The 15181-nt window shown below is 27.9% G+C and overlaps 1 protein-coding gene across 1 annotated transcript in view; it reads right to left on the bottom strand.

Moving 5' to 3' along the window:
* The window catches only part of Zmynd8 (Zinc finger MYND-type containing 8), a 186878-nt gene that overhangs the window by 71717 nt on the left and 99980 nt on the right, over nt 1–15181 (bottom strand). The window contains exons 5-6 of the mRNA XM_075379370.1: nt 7562–7743; nt 1898–1982 (exon numbers count right to left, since the gene is read on the bottom strand). Coding sequence (XP_075235485.1) covers nt 1898–1982; nt 7562–7743 — 267 coding nt within the window. The remainder of the gene's footprint in view (nt 1–1897; nt 1983–7561; nt 7744–15181) is intronic.

The raw sequence follows: 15181 nt of genomic DNA, 5'->3' as shown, positions 1-15181 counted from the left end.
CATAAAATTAAATAAATTAGAAAAATGTTACTTATTTATAAATATAAACAAAATTTCAATTTTATAAACCATCAGGACAGTGCTTGAGAGAGATGGTCGTATAAAAACTGTTAACAGATAGCAGCACTCATGTAAATTAATATAAAATTTTCATTATTTTGGTATTTTGATTTTTAAATTTTTATTATGCAATAATGGAATTATTTCAATCATGACTGAGGATGCGGGATCCCTTGAAAGTACTTTCATTGCAAAATTAAGGTAAGATATGTCTTATCTCAATTTTCTGTACAAGGTGGTTTATTTAATAGAATTTAAATATAATTTAACTGTACAGAGGAATAATACGAATCTTAAAAAGATTAATTTCATTAAAATAATATATATTATATGCAGATATACATAGATAAAAAGCTTCTCATTTTATTCAGATAATTGTAAAACATATACATTTAATCTATTATCTTTCACAAGAGAAAAACATTACAGGTAGTTAAAATAAAATATTTATATTTACAATTAAAAATGAAACATACAAAATGAAACATTCTAACCAAACTTTAAAAGAAAATTAAAAAAAACAACAAAAACCAAATCAAAATAGGAAAACACAGCCGCACAAATTTTTTAAAAACAAAAGTCTCACATCGGTATTCTAAAAAGAAAATCAGAATGTACAGTATGAGATAGAAACACCTGCTGGCAATAAACATGATTTAAGAATAAAAAGCACAATTTAATCAAGCATTGCGATGTTACCATACAACCACAGTTACTAATATCACTGCTGCAACACTTACTACTTTTAAGGTTAATTTATTATAAAACCTTTCTTAGTTAAATAAATTTTTAAATGAAATACTAAAGATAAGTATAAAATTATGCATCGTTCATACAATATGAACACAGATATAGATGTTCCAATGAGTAATAATAACAAATTTTGACAGTTGTAAAGAAAATTCCAAATTTAGTAACTTCCAAGAATAAAAATCATCCTTCATTTGTCAACTGGTAGTCCTGTTATTAAGTTCATATTTAATTTGAGTATCCCATAAGAGTACAAAATCTGTTATATAAAACACAATATTTTTTTAAATTGTGATATTTCATATCATTGAATTCTTTTATTATTTCAGCTTCAATTTTTACCGTACAATGAAAATGCAAAACATGTAATTTACCATTAAAAATTGTATAAGAACCAAGAGATGATGGTTCAACAACTAGATTTCACAAAGTAAGAAATAAAATTCAAATAACAATTGTGATAAGTACCATAATTAAAAAAGTTGTTGAATCTAGTTAAAAAAAATAAATAAATAAACAATAATATACGTTTTACAAAAATAACAATAAAAGGGGAAATAGCATGCATAATACATTATTTTCCATATAATTTTACACCACACCTTTTTTTCTGTCACAGTTCATTAATTTTTTGCTTAATGACTGACTATCCGTTACATTGTTTTCACACAGCTGAGATGTAATGTACATCAATGGTATTGATATACATTGGTATGCAATGTACAAATCCTATTAGTAAAGAGTTTCTTTGTTTAGTAATATTCATTGTATAGTCAGTACAGTGAACAATGCCACTATCTACCACCACTGTCTTGCTGATATATAATTGTATATTCGGCTCGATTAACAAAAAAAAAAGAAGGAAAATCTCACTTCTCTCCTTACTTTCTTAGTAAACCTGCTTGTTAATGCTTTATTCAAGTAATGTCACCAATTCAAGTAATGTCAAGTAATGTTACTATTATTATTCAATAATAGTAATTTAGATACAAAGGTATAACAGAATAATACTATTATAAATTCAAATCCAAAACTAAAGAAAATAAAATATATACAAACACATGTATTAATTAAATTTTGTACTCACTCCTGTGTATCCCTTCATTCGCAATATTGTATATTTCAGTAAATTACACAATTGATCTAACGATAGAGATTTCATCGCAACAGATCTGAAAAATTACATGAGCATTACTATACATAAAATTTTTGTAGTTACTTAGGTAAACCAGCTTTATAAACTAAATATAAACTAAATCAGATTGAAAAAATCTATGACCGAGTGATAGTTCTTTGGCAAACATTTGAAAGTTTATTAAATCCCAGACAAGTCTGTCATTTTTCAATAGAAAGATAAAATAATTATGTTAGTATAATTATGGTGTAGGTCTCCATTTACAGGAGAGAATAAATAAATAGGCAGATAAATGCACATAAGGTAATAAATTTAAGCAAAAAAAGTAGCTGTTTTCATAAAATAAAATTTTTTTATATATGATCTGAAGAATAATAAAAAAAAAAATCTATCTAATAGGATAAAGCCAATGATATTATTAATTATTTATATGATGAAGAATTACATTGGCTTTAGGTTTTTAAATAACATGTAATCTGATACATAGATAAAACTAAACAATTCCGTTAAAAAGCTTTTTAATTAATTTTTGATCCTAATTACTGCTTTTGGCTAATTGTTTTTACAGATTTACTCTTCTTAAATCACATTTAATTATGAAGTGCATAACATTGTATAAGTACCAGTTTCATATTTATTAAAGAAATATTTCAAACAACAGTAGATATGTTGAGAGTAATATGACAAACCTTTTGTCTCCACAAAGAGAACTTAAGTATGTAGTGTTACATTATAATCAAGGTAACCCCAAAACGGGGTTCTCTTAAGATAATTAATTTCACAAAGTAATAAGATTTTAATCTTATTTTATTTGACATGTAAATAGTAAATTTTTTCTAGTTATGACATTTTTTTGGCAGTAAATAATCGTAAAAAACTATTATTTAATGAATGACAATGAAACTTAACACTTCTTTGCAACATAACCCTTCTTTGGCTACATTTAGGCAGTTGTCAAAGCTTTCTGTGACCTTTCTTATTCCAGTAGTAAATAATCGTTTGCCTTCATGTCTTGACTTGTATCACATTATTAACCTGTTCACTGTTGCAGAACTTGGTACACATAAAAAACTCTGAGAGGACCAAACAAAAAAATCTGATGACATGAGATCAGGACTATAAGGTGGATGTGAACAACACTTCCCAACTTGACTTTTGAAGACTTTCTTCTTTCTTGTGTTTTTTAAGAAGTATGGGGGTGGATGTTATCATGCAGAAGAATTACTATTTGAAAAAAAAAGCAGAACATTTCCTCCTTGTTGTGGGTTTTACTCTATTTTCTACTATGTTACAATAGTTCTTACTATTGACTGTACATTGTTATTCCTAATAATCACAATAAATTGACCTTTACAGTTCCAAAATAGTATCAACATCACTTTACCAGCTGATACATAGGTTTTAAATTTTTCTCTGGTGGGTAAACTTTGATGCTCCCATTCCATATTCTGCCGTTTGGATTCCGGTTCAAAATGATAAATCTTAGTTTCATCAGAAATGATTACGCGATCTAAGAAACTTCTGCTAAAAACTGTTGTTTACATTCAGTACAAACATGAATTCAGGTGTTTTTACGATTTTGAGTCATCTGTCTCAGAATCCAACTCGAACTCATTTTGTGGTAACTCACATTTACCAAAAATGTACTACTACATACAGCAAGACTGTAAAATCCAGGGTAGCATGATGCACAAACAAGGATAGTGATCGATGTAATGTCCTCATCAATTGTAGTCTAAATAAGTTTGTTCTACTTCTTCAGCTGTGGTTCCCTACTTGAAATCTACAGATTATTGGGACTCTTCATTAAGTACCAAAGATTTATAATCACAATTAAATGAGGCATTTCAGCAATGAAAGCAGAAAAAAATAATTTCATGAGCTTAACAAATTACAGATTGTATCAAGCCGAGGTACAAGCAGCAATATTATAAAAAAAAATCAACAAAACTCATTTTATTATCTACACATAATTAATTCTCATAAAGAATCATAAAATATAAAGTGTGCTCCTAGCACTCACAACATATATTACCCATATTAAATAATAATTATCTAATCCGAGGAATGTCACACACCACCCTTGTCATAGTTATCTAAATGTTTCTTAAATAATTAAAATTTACAAACTCTAAAGTATAAATAAGTGTACATAACTACTAATTGTAACCAAATAATGTTTTTACAGATTACAACACTGAAGTACTGCTGCAAAGTTTAAATCAGTTTTGTGGCAAAACTATTAAGAATAGAAATAAATTATAATGATATTTGATGCAGCCAGTTCAACATTTTAATTACGTGAGATGTAATAGTCATTACATATTATCATAAATATTAATCAAGGTAACTAAAAGTGTAACATAATATTTTTCCTAAACATCAACCGTGTTTTATTTTTTAAGGTGTAACACCAACCAATAAAGATCTATTCATTGGATTTAGTGGATAATGAATAAACACTGGATATCTCACATACAATTTAATAGATCTATATAAAAAAAAAAAAACTGCTGATAATTTTATTACATGCATTTAAACTGTTCATTTCAAGAACTTTTAAAACAATCTAAACTTAGTGAGCTTTTACGTTTTAACTTTTTTTTCAAAAGTTTAATATTACTAGAGTTTAAAAAAGTGAACTCATTTTCTATTGTTAATTGGTAAATACCAATTGTTTTAAAAGTTCTTGAAATGAACAGTTTAAATGCATGTAATAAAATTATCAGCAGTTTTTTTAAACTAATTACTTTACTTCTAAGGTATGAACACTATTTTATCATATGCTAGATTATTTAGATTGTACACGAATTTTCATTTATTCAGATGACATCTGGTCCTGTTTGATCTAGATAAATAGCATTTTACTGTATTTCTAAATAAATAGGAGAATTTACATCCGGATATGAACTGAACACGAAACAAAAAATTAAACCAAATTTTATTATAGCACTTATCACACTTAAGTTTGTTATTAAAAACACGAGACTGAAAAGGTTGCTTTAATTTATTCTGCAATGGGTTGGATCAATGAAGGCTGTCAGAGAACAAAGCTCTCTGAACAATACAGGCTTCTATTCTATAGCAAATCTAATATTATCGGCTACAAACTTTTATCCTATGAATGTTCAAGACAAACAGATGTTTATTTATAGTTATTCTCAGTTTATAACTAAACTTTCTGGCAACAGCATATAATTTTTTTTTACATGTTTATTACAGGTATTTTTTTAAAATTATGTGTAACAGTTAACTACATTATAGATAACAGTTGTAAACATTCGACTGACGACATTTTATTTTGCTTAACGTTTAACTTATTTTAATTATTGACGACCGACTGTTTTGAAAATAAAAACACTATATGCATGGATGCATGCACAAATTCATAGTTTTAAATATTCCCTGATGATGGAGAAATGACACTGAAAGTGCTTGGATAATATGTTAAAAAAATGTTGTTAATATATTGTTTATACAAATAATAATTATTTCAAATTTACTTTTCCTTCATTTACAAATCCCTAATAAAAAAAACTATTAAATTAAAAATACACTTGTGTGGAAATGAGAAAAATAGTTTAAAAAACTAGTATTAAAATAAAAACTGTGCATCACAAATATCTTTTAGAAATCATAACTAATTATCATAAGTTATTAATCATAACTAATTCTTGCAGATTAAAATATTGGAAACTTAATTATAAAAATTCATTAATATATTAAGCAATTAAAAATGTTAACAAACATGAAAGAAATTTGTTTACTGTTTTAACTGATAAAATTTGACTGTAAACAGCAGTCATATAGCTTAATTTATACAAGGTTATGTTAATTATTGAAGGTCATTTAAAAAACTTTTTTAACATTTGACTACCATCATCTGACTGATTAATTAACAATTACTGCATGTTGACGTCTTAAAGTAATCCAATTTATATATAAGTAAAGATTCCATTTGTTAATTAAATAAATGAATGATGATATCTTTGAATATAAAAAACACCACTTCATTATAGAAGACTAAAAATTCAGATTATTTATAAAAGTTTTAAAATGTGGAAAAGGTAACAACTTAAACTACATAACTGTATACACATGTAAGATGCAATGGGTAGCTCAAGAAATAGCAAGTATCTGTTGCCACCTTTCAAAATACATTCCACTGCATAAATATATAATTTTACGAAATTAATTGTTTATGGTCATAAGATTTTAAGCTTTCCTAGTACAAATTGTTTTCGATGTACAGAAAAAAAATTACAAAAAATCTTTTTCCATTTTTTCAACCAAGGCATATTAGCAGAATCTCTCAAGGTTCTATTTTAGATCCTTTGTTTTATATTTACTTATAAAAATATTTGGCTTTTAATGTATGTCAGACTAAGTTTGTATGCATATGAAACCATATGAAACCATATGAAACATAATAGTCTCAACAAAACGAGAATAATGGATGAACTTACATTTGAAATTAATAATAAATACTCTAGTTGGGATGGGATGGAATAAAAAATGCAATTGTTAAACTTCCCTGAAAATTCTTTGTGAATTTTTTTCAAACATAATGTTACAAACAATTTTGTGATATTTTATAATTTTTGGGGCTTCATCTTGATGGTAGATTAACTTTCTTGGCACTTTCTTGAAAATCTATCACTTTCACTAAACAAATCTTTTCAATAAGAATCAGTTCAAATGTTACTGATTTTGAAACAAGAAAAATCCAGCTTACTATGCTCTTCTTCCCTTTGATATTTTAGCATTGTACAAAGAGGAAATAAGCCATAAGGAAAAAAATCTGTCACAACTTATAAAAAAAAAGACAAGATTGTTTATTGGTGTTATTATTAACATTAATCTTTGTATATTTAAAAATTACTGTAAACTTTAACTTCAATAAACATTTAAAGTCATAATTTTTACCAGCAGAAATAAAAATGTGTTATTATTATGAACTCAAGTACAACTATGGCACCAATTGCAAGCCAACTACCCTGTACATAAGTTAATGTCTTCTAAAAGAAGCTTTTGTACATAACAATGAACATTCATAGTTTACTCACTTTATTAAAAATAAAATCAAAGGAATTATATTACAATTTCTTATTAAATCAAGGCAATTTTTTTTTTTTTAGTTTGAATATTCTCCTATTCAAGGCTGTGTGAACAGCTTGGAAAGATGATAATTTTGTTATTTTAAGCATCTTATTTTAATTTAGTTGAACTGGACATTATTTTGTATTTACTCTTTTTGTTTGTTTTTCTTGTTTTATCTGCAAGACATTTCTACTGCTGCTACAAATTCACTTTGACAGGACTAAAAATTTGTATGAATATAATGTGGTAAAAACGTAATCAATTAACAGAAAACTTTTTCCATTAACAATTTTTAGGATGAGTAATAAGTAAAATGTTTAATGTATTAACTAAGAGGATGTTAAAAATGAACAAAATTATTTTGTGAATTTAATCAAATTATTATTATTTATATAATATTTTTAAAACAAAAATTTTTCACATGAAAAACAAAATAATTTTATCTAGATGTGGCTAATACAAGTACACAAAGTTTTTACAACAGCCCATGATAAAATTAAAATACATTAACAATACCTAGTATCAGTATTTTCGGCATATACAATAGTAGTACATTCAGGACACACCCAATCAGATTGTGGTACAGCTTCAAGTTGCGTACATCGCATATGATAAACACGTGGACACGTCTTACAGGATATAACATTTCCATCCCGATGACATCTCCAACAATAACGATCAGTACCATCTAAAACTGGCTGTTAAAAAAACAAATGTATTAAAATATTTCAATACAAATAAATATCAACAAAAACAAAATTATTATAATTCAATAAAAATGCTTAGCCCATTATAATAAATAACGTACGTATAAATATCTGAGAGCATGTTATCTTTCAGGGATCTGAAGATTTAGAAATAAACATAAAGATGGAAGCTGCTCAGAAAGATTACTGGGCATCGGCATTGTAGTTATCATTGGCAATGAGTTACAGACTTATGAATTGCAGATGTGGTTTGTAACTGAAAGACAAAGTAACAAATTAAGGCTAAGATCACAGATCCATGTGAGAATACACAGTGGATGAACAGAGTAGACAGGATAAGAAACTGCCGATTAAGAAGGATTTAAAAATTAACTAATTGCTTTTTCAGCTGATGTACTTCCAATAAATCAACTATTTTCAGTAGCATTATTTGTTGTAGCGAATCTGTGAATTTACTTGACAAGGAAACTGTGAACTTACATGAATAAAAAGCTGAGCCAGGTGCAATGTTATCTATCTAGTAAGTCAAGTAAAACTTCCTTTGTCTCCTGTTCTTTAAAGTATGTTGACAGGAATGGCCTTTGAGACATATTTCAATCTTTTGATGCAATATGATACACATAACTGAGGGTAACTTTCCAGCAGCTGTCTGAATATTTTAAAACCAGAAGTGTACTCTCTGGATGATACAAAAAACCCAACCTTATCGGGATAAAATTAGTTTGTAGGGATTGGAATACTGCTGTTACTAGAAATACTGGAGTCTGGAATACAGTCTTTATATTAAGAATGGAGAAACCACTTAATGTGACCATTTATGCGAGAAACCACTTAATGATGTTTACCTATAGTAGTGTACACTATGATTGTAAAACTAGATTTTGTTACACCTATACATTGGAAAACGCACTCTCACACTGTCTAAGATGTGAAAACCAAGTTTATTGGATGATATCAACATACAGATTTGAGTTTATTTTTCATTTCGGAAGTGAATTCGGCTAGTGAATTATTTACTATATTTTTCCTCTTTTACTTAAGTTTGCTATGTACTGTGTTGGCCTATATATATATATATATATATATATATACTTCTATTCTCTGTAAAGTATATAATGACTACTTTTATACATATTTATCGTTATAATGTTGAAAATGTTTTAATAAATCATTCAATTTTACATTAAAATTTATTTTTGTTACGCATTTTTTATAAAGAAGAGCAAAGATGCCATTTGATATTTTAATGATTAATTAATGAATATAAAATACAGAATAATAAAAAAAGATCAACCTGTAACAACCAAAACAAAAAAAAAAAAATGAATTTGAGCTTAGGGCTGGATATTTACTTCAATCAGAAAATGTAAGGATCAGAACAATGACAGAATAAGACTGTATGATAAAAGAACCTGAATTCATCAGGAAATAAGATGAGAAATGTGAAAGATTTGGCCTAGATTAAAGAGAGAGTAATAGAAAAAATATTGAAAGAGACTTTCGCCCAGCAATGGAACACATAGGCTAATAATACTAGTTTGCTGAGATAATGAGATAAATATTATGCTGTTTTTCAAGTGAGTGAACCAAGAGCTAAGATACCTTGCACACATTTGCCTGTAAGTATATGTAAACAATTTTTTTTTTATTAGCTCAAAATTTCTACAATAGGATTCGGCATGGAAATTTTGTACAAATGAAAAATATCAAACTTGATCAGAATATGAACCCAGGATACATTCTGAATAAAGGCTGAGATACTACCACTTCAATTTCAAGAAGTTGATACTTATTTTGAAGAAGAAATCTGAAGTTTAAAACAGCACGTAATTTTTGTTCTGAATTTGAAAATTTTTTGATAATTTTACATAACCTATGATTCTGTTGATACAGTTGGTACCAGTTCATAAGTGTCAGGTAAAAATTTTTTGTACATTTGTATTTCTGACTTTGCATTATTATTTATGATGACATATTCTGAAAAGTTAATAACAAAGAGATGTTTCTTTGTGTGCGTATGTACATGTGTATGTGTGATATCTTTATTCACACATCTACAATAAAAGGATATTATGACAAATTCAGAAAATAATTTGACTTACTAAATATTATTTATTGTCGTTGTAAACAAATATTTAATTTACTAATGTTTTATAAAGCAGAACAATAATTGCATGCTTAAGTAAACACAATTCCTGATATTCATTGTAATAAGGTAGTTTTTAAAATTTTGCTGAGATCCCCAACTTCAGCTATACTGTTATGGGAATAAGCAGTTTCTCAAAATTTGTATTCTATCCATCCAGTGAAAGACAAACCAAGATCAAGCAGCTATCCTAAAAAGGTAAAGATAAATACTAGACAAAAAAGAAAAAACAATGAAAATCTTTCAAACTTTGAAAATTATGAAAAGCTTGTAAAAAGAACATTTAACAAACTAGTATTGGGAAACCTATAAACAAACAGATATGAATTTAAAGTTCAAATGTAAGTTTTTTTTTTAGTAGAAGTTACAGAGAAAATAAAAAAATAATACTAAAGTAATTTTAATATTCCAATAAGTATTTATTACATTTAAGGAAACAAGGAGGCGATAACAACATTACTTCACAAATTAATTATACACCGCCTTATCACAATATTGTAAGTCAAACTTCTTATCATGGGTTTTTTCATAAATATCATACTTATACTGTGCATTCATCACTCCAAAAAACAGATTACATATTCTTATTTAATACATATACTATCATGGCATTTTACTGATAACAGTGTAATGATTATAAAATAATATAAAGGACAAAAAAGTTTAAATCGAATCAAAAAAATTAATTACACTTTCAGATATGAATCTTTAAAAAAAAATCCAAGATAACATCAAGCATACAAAAAAAAGGGCTAACCAGATCAACCCTAATCTACAACACATCAGTTATTTAAAAAATAAAACTTTTAATAATAATACTAGTTGTGTAAAAAAAAAACTGTTTATTGCATTACATTTTGCTCTTTATCCTTGTTGGGAAACTGAACCCATGAGTTTAAATTTATCATGAAACAAAATCAGTTAGAAGATGGCCATATCATTTTATATGACCAAATGTTTTCTAAAAAATTTGTTAATTTAATTAATAAATAAACTATAAAAATATTCTCTAAAAATCACTAGGAAAAAAATGTAATTTTTAATATAACAACATCAGATGAAAATTAACCACTCCTTTAGTTCTTCATTAATAGGATACTAATAAAAAAGTTCAACAGACATAAAAATTGCTTGGACAAAGCACAATCTAAAATAAAATAGTTTACAAATAAAAGAATTAAATAGCTACAGTTTTTTTTTGTTTAATGACTGATATTTGGAAGCAGAGTTGCCAACTCATGAATATCAGAACAGATAGCATGAATGTACAGGTGGGAACACATGATGATGTACTGCACTACAAAACACCATGTATTATCTTTGTAACAGCAGAAGAGAAGTTTCCAGAAGAGAAGTACTGTGAAGTCAACTTCAGATACTGCTATGGAAACAAGCAGTTTTTCAAAATATGTGTTCTACCCATCCAATAAAGGACAAAGCAAGGTCATGCAGCTATAGGTGGTAAGACCCACCGGGTTGGTCTAGTGTTGAACACATCTTCCCAAATCAGCTGATTTGGAAGTTGAGAGTTCCAGCATTCAAGTCCTAGTAGACAGTTATTTTTATATGGATTTGAATACAGGATCGTGGATACCGGTGTTCTTTGGTGATTGGGTTTCAATTAACCACACATCTCAGGAATGATCGAACTAAGACTGTACAAGACTACACTTCATTTACACTCATACATATCATCCTCATTCATCCTCTGAAGTAATACCTGAACGGTAATTCCCTGAGGCTAAATAGGGAAAAAGAGTGAGCAATAGTAGGTAAAAATCAATACTAGTAAATACAGTAAATGTGTGATGTATTAGATTTTTTTTATAATCCCAACAAACCAGAAAAAACAATAAAAATCTTGTAAAATGAGTATTTAAAAAACAGTATTGGGAAACCAATAAACAAAAAGATAAGGATTTAAAGTTTAAATGTAAAATTTTTTTTAGTAAAAGTTATAGTGGTTTTTTCCAATCTCATCCAAATTTACTGATGATAATCTGTTTTATGCTGACTAGTAATTTCTGTTAAATTAGCCATTGAAGGAGATAAAAACTTCTTTTAACTAATTTATAACTACTAACGATTAGAAACATTTTTTTGGTAAACTTTTAATTCAGGTTTGTAACTGAATTCAATTTAACCCTGCCTATGGTAAGTGTCATTTATGCGACCTTAATTTGGTTACAAGACTTGAGTATATTCACTTTCTACAATGTTAAATCACCTGCTTTTTTTAATTTGTTCTTTTGTACTTTATCACATACATTTATAGTTTCACTGTACATGACAGCAAAATATCTGAAGTAGATACTTCAATTTATATAAATATTGAAAACACGATTGTTCTATCTTATAATATTCCCTTTTTTCCTTGTGTTTATTAATCTAAGATGAGAGGTTTGTTTACTATATATTCTGCAATGCTTATCAAGCTAACAGTGTTATCTTTTCTGTAAATTCTTTTACTTTTTTGTATAAATTTTATTCTATTTTGTTCAATAATGAATTCATTACGAGGATAGGGTTAACATTTCTGGATCTCACACTGAGGTGGCATTAGTAAGCTTAATTTCTCGATGGCTTCGCATGATTCCATTCTTCATCAGTTTAGTATAAGAGTTTCAAGTCACTGCATCACTTAATACAGCATTTACAATCTGTTAAAGTGGAGAATTAAAACATTTTTTGGAAAATGGAAAAATCTTGAAATCGTGCAGAGATTAAATATGTTTTTCTGAAAGGCTTAGTGCAAAGTAAATTAAAGAGCTTTATTTATATCTATGACCTAGTTAAACACTAGGTCATAGAGTTCAAAATGGGTGGAATACAGACTAGCGATGAACCACACCAATGGATGCTCATATGAAGTGACTACGTCAGAAATGATAGAAGAGCATTAAACTGTTTTGGAAGATCGACCAATGACTGTGAACGATTCAGCAGAATCAGTAGGCACGTCAACAGAGCGTGTTCTAAATATTTTGCATAAACATTTGGACATGAACAAGCTATGTGCTAGATGGATGCTGCATTTGCTCACACCTGACAAAAAACAGTGCTAAAAAAAACATTTCAAGCAATTGTCTCAGATCTTTCGGTGCAATCCAGAGGAATCTTTACATAAATTTGTGATGGTTGATGAGAGTTGAGTTCATCACTACACTCCCAAGACAAAACAGCAGTCAAAACAACGGGTTGAAAAAGGTCAACGACTTTTCGCGCAAAAGGGTTACAGCAACTGTTTTTTCAGATGCACGTGGATTAATCTTCATAGATTACCTTAAAAAGGGTGAAACAATAAATCGCAATGTTATGCATCAGTAGCAATGCATCTCAGCATTGAAATTAAGGAAGAACGACCTACATTTGGAAAAAAAGTGCTTTTCCATCAAGACAATGCTCCAGCTCACAGTTCAGTCCTTGAATGGCAAAAATCAACGAATTACAATTTAAACTACTCCAACATCCTCCATATTCACCTGATCTGGCAACCAGTGGCTATCAAACAACTGCAGTTAAACCAGTTAGCAAACAAGTGTTACTAAGCAAAAAAAAATTACTTGAAGAGATTTTCAACCAAAATGAAGTTATTGCTGCTGTAGATGGTTATTTTAAGGAGTTGGATAAATTGATTTACCAAACTGGCATTAATGCTATTGTGAAACACTGGGCGTAATGGCGACTATGTTGAAAAATAGATCAAAATGTACCTAGAAAAATGATTTTTTTTTATCCAGGCCCAGAACTTTTCACCCTACCCTCGTATAGAATCTGACGATATGGGCACATTAAAACCAGTAAATTTTTAATTTTTAGATATACTAATATAGTTTTTAAATAAGAATTTTTCATTAAGTGATTTGTAAAGATAGCAGTCAAATAAGTTCAACAAATTGATATAGTATAACTGAAAATAGCAGTGAGTAGTTTCTAAAGAGATATTAGGTGGTAAAACAAACAACTCTGATGGTATTCAGTAATCATTCAATGGGTAGAAGGTGATGGCTCTCGTTAATAATTTTGACTACGATTTAGGTATGCATGTTAGGAGGAAAGTTTTATAATAAGTTTATCAAACAAAAGTTTCGTAGACAAAGACATTTATTAGGAAATGTTTCCTGTTTGAACCGAGGTGTATATTGTGTAAATCAATGGAACAATTGGATCAATGAATTCTTTCAACATTACTCAAACATTGTAAACAAAGACCAAGCTGGGTCCTGTATGAAAGTAATAAATATGCCAAATATGAATAAAACTGAGCAGTCCATAGACCTTCAGAACACTGAAAAAATGATGCAACATGTGTTATCAATGATGTGAATATTATTATCAGAAACAAACATGTCTTAAATATTAGATAAATATTTTTATCTAGATAAATATTTTTTTTTACAGCCACATGTTATTTATTTACTGACTTTCCTCATATGTAATGAAAAGTTATTTTGGTTTCAAATAGGCTTGTTAATGCAATTCTCAAAAATTTGACGAAACTAAAATGTTTCTCACAAAATTATATGAGTTTCCTGTTATTTTATTAAAAAATTTTAAATAATCTTTTAATTAGCAATACTTTAACAAAACTATAATTTAAAAATAAATGAACTTGTAACAGAGTGTTTCAAAAGAAGAATATTTAACAAGATGAGTAGGAGGTATACACTTTTTTTTTAAATTCAACAAACATTTTTCAAGAACAGCAAAATTTGAAACTACTTGACAAAAATACTTAACATATTGTGGTTGTTTATTAAATATAAATAATAACTATTAGCAACTAATATGTGAATGATCCATAATATAATTCCAAAAAAGTAATTATCTTATTATAACTTAGCATTATCTAATTAAAAAAATAAATAGATAATATGCTTGCCACTACTAAAAATTACAAAATATTTATGAAGTAATTGGATATTTTAGCAACTTAAAAAAAATTAAATAAAATCTATTTTAACACAAATCTCTGTAGTAATTGCAATTCTGAATAAATCTGTCATGTCAGTATGACAGTTATCTGGTAAAGTCTGAACTCACTGGTTTGAACTAACTAGAAGAGTATTGCTTCATATTGAGAATGCCAGGTGTCATGCGAGTTGGTTAATCTAAAAGGTCTGACGAATTAAAGCGTAAATTTTTCAATATCACCTTTCAGCTCCAACTTAACTCAAATAAGTAAAGTGAGCGACTTCATCTGTTTGGTTTACTTAATTTATTTTAGTGCACTTTTAACAAATACACCATTTTTTTTTTTTTACAAATATATAAATAAATTAG

The sequence above is a fragment of the Lycorma delicatula genome, chromosome 12 (genome assembly GCF_047948215.1).
Source record: "Lycorma delicatula isolate Av1 chromosome 12, ASM4794821v1, whole genome shotgun sequence".
Taxonomy (NCBI): domain Eukaryota; kingdom Metazoa; phylum Arthropoda; class Insecta; order Hemiptera; family Fulgoridae; genus Lycorma; species Lycorma delicatula.
Note: the sequence above shows the minus strand (reverse complement) of the source record. Positions and strands in the feature narration are given on the sequence as shown.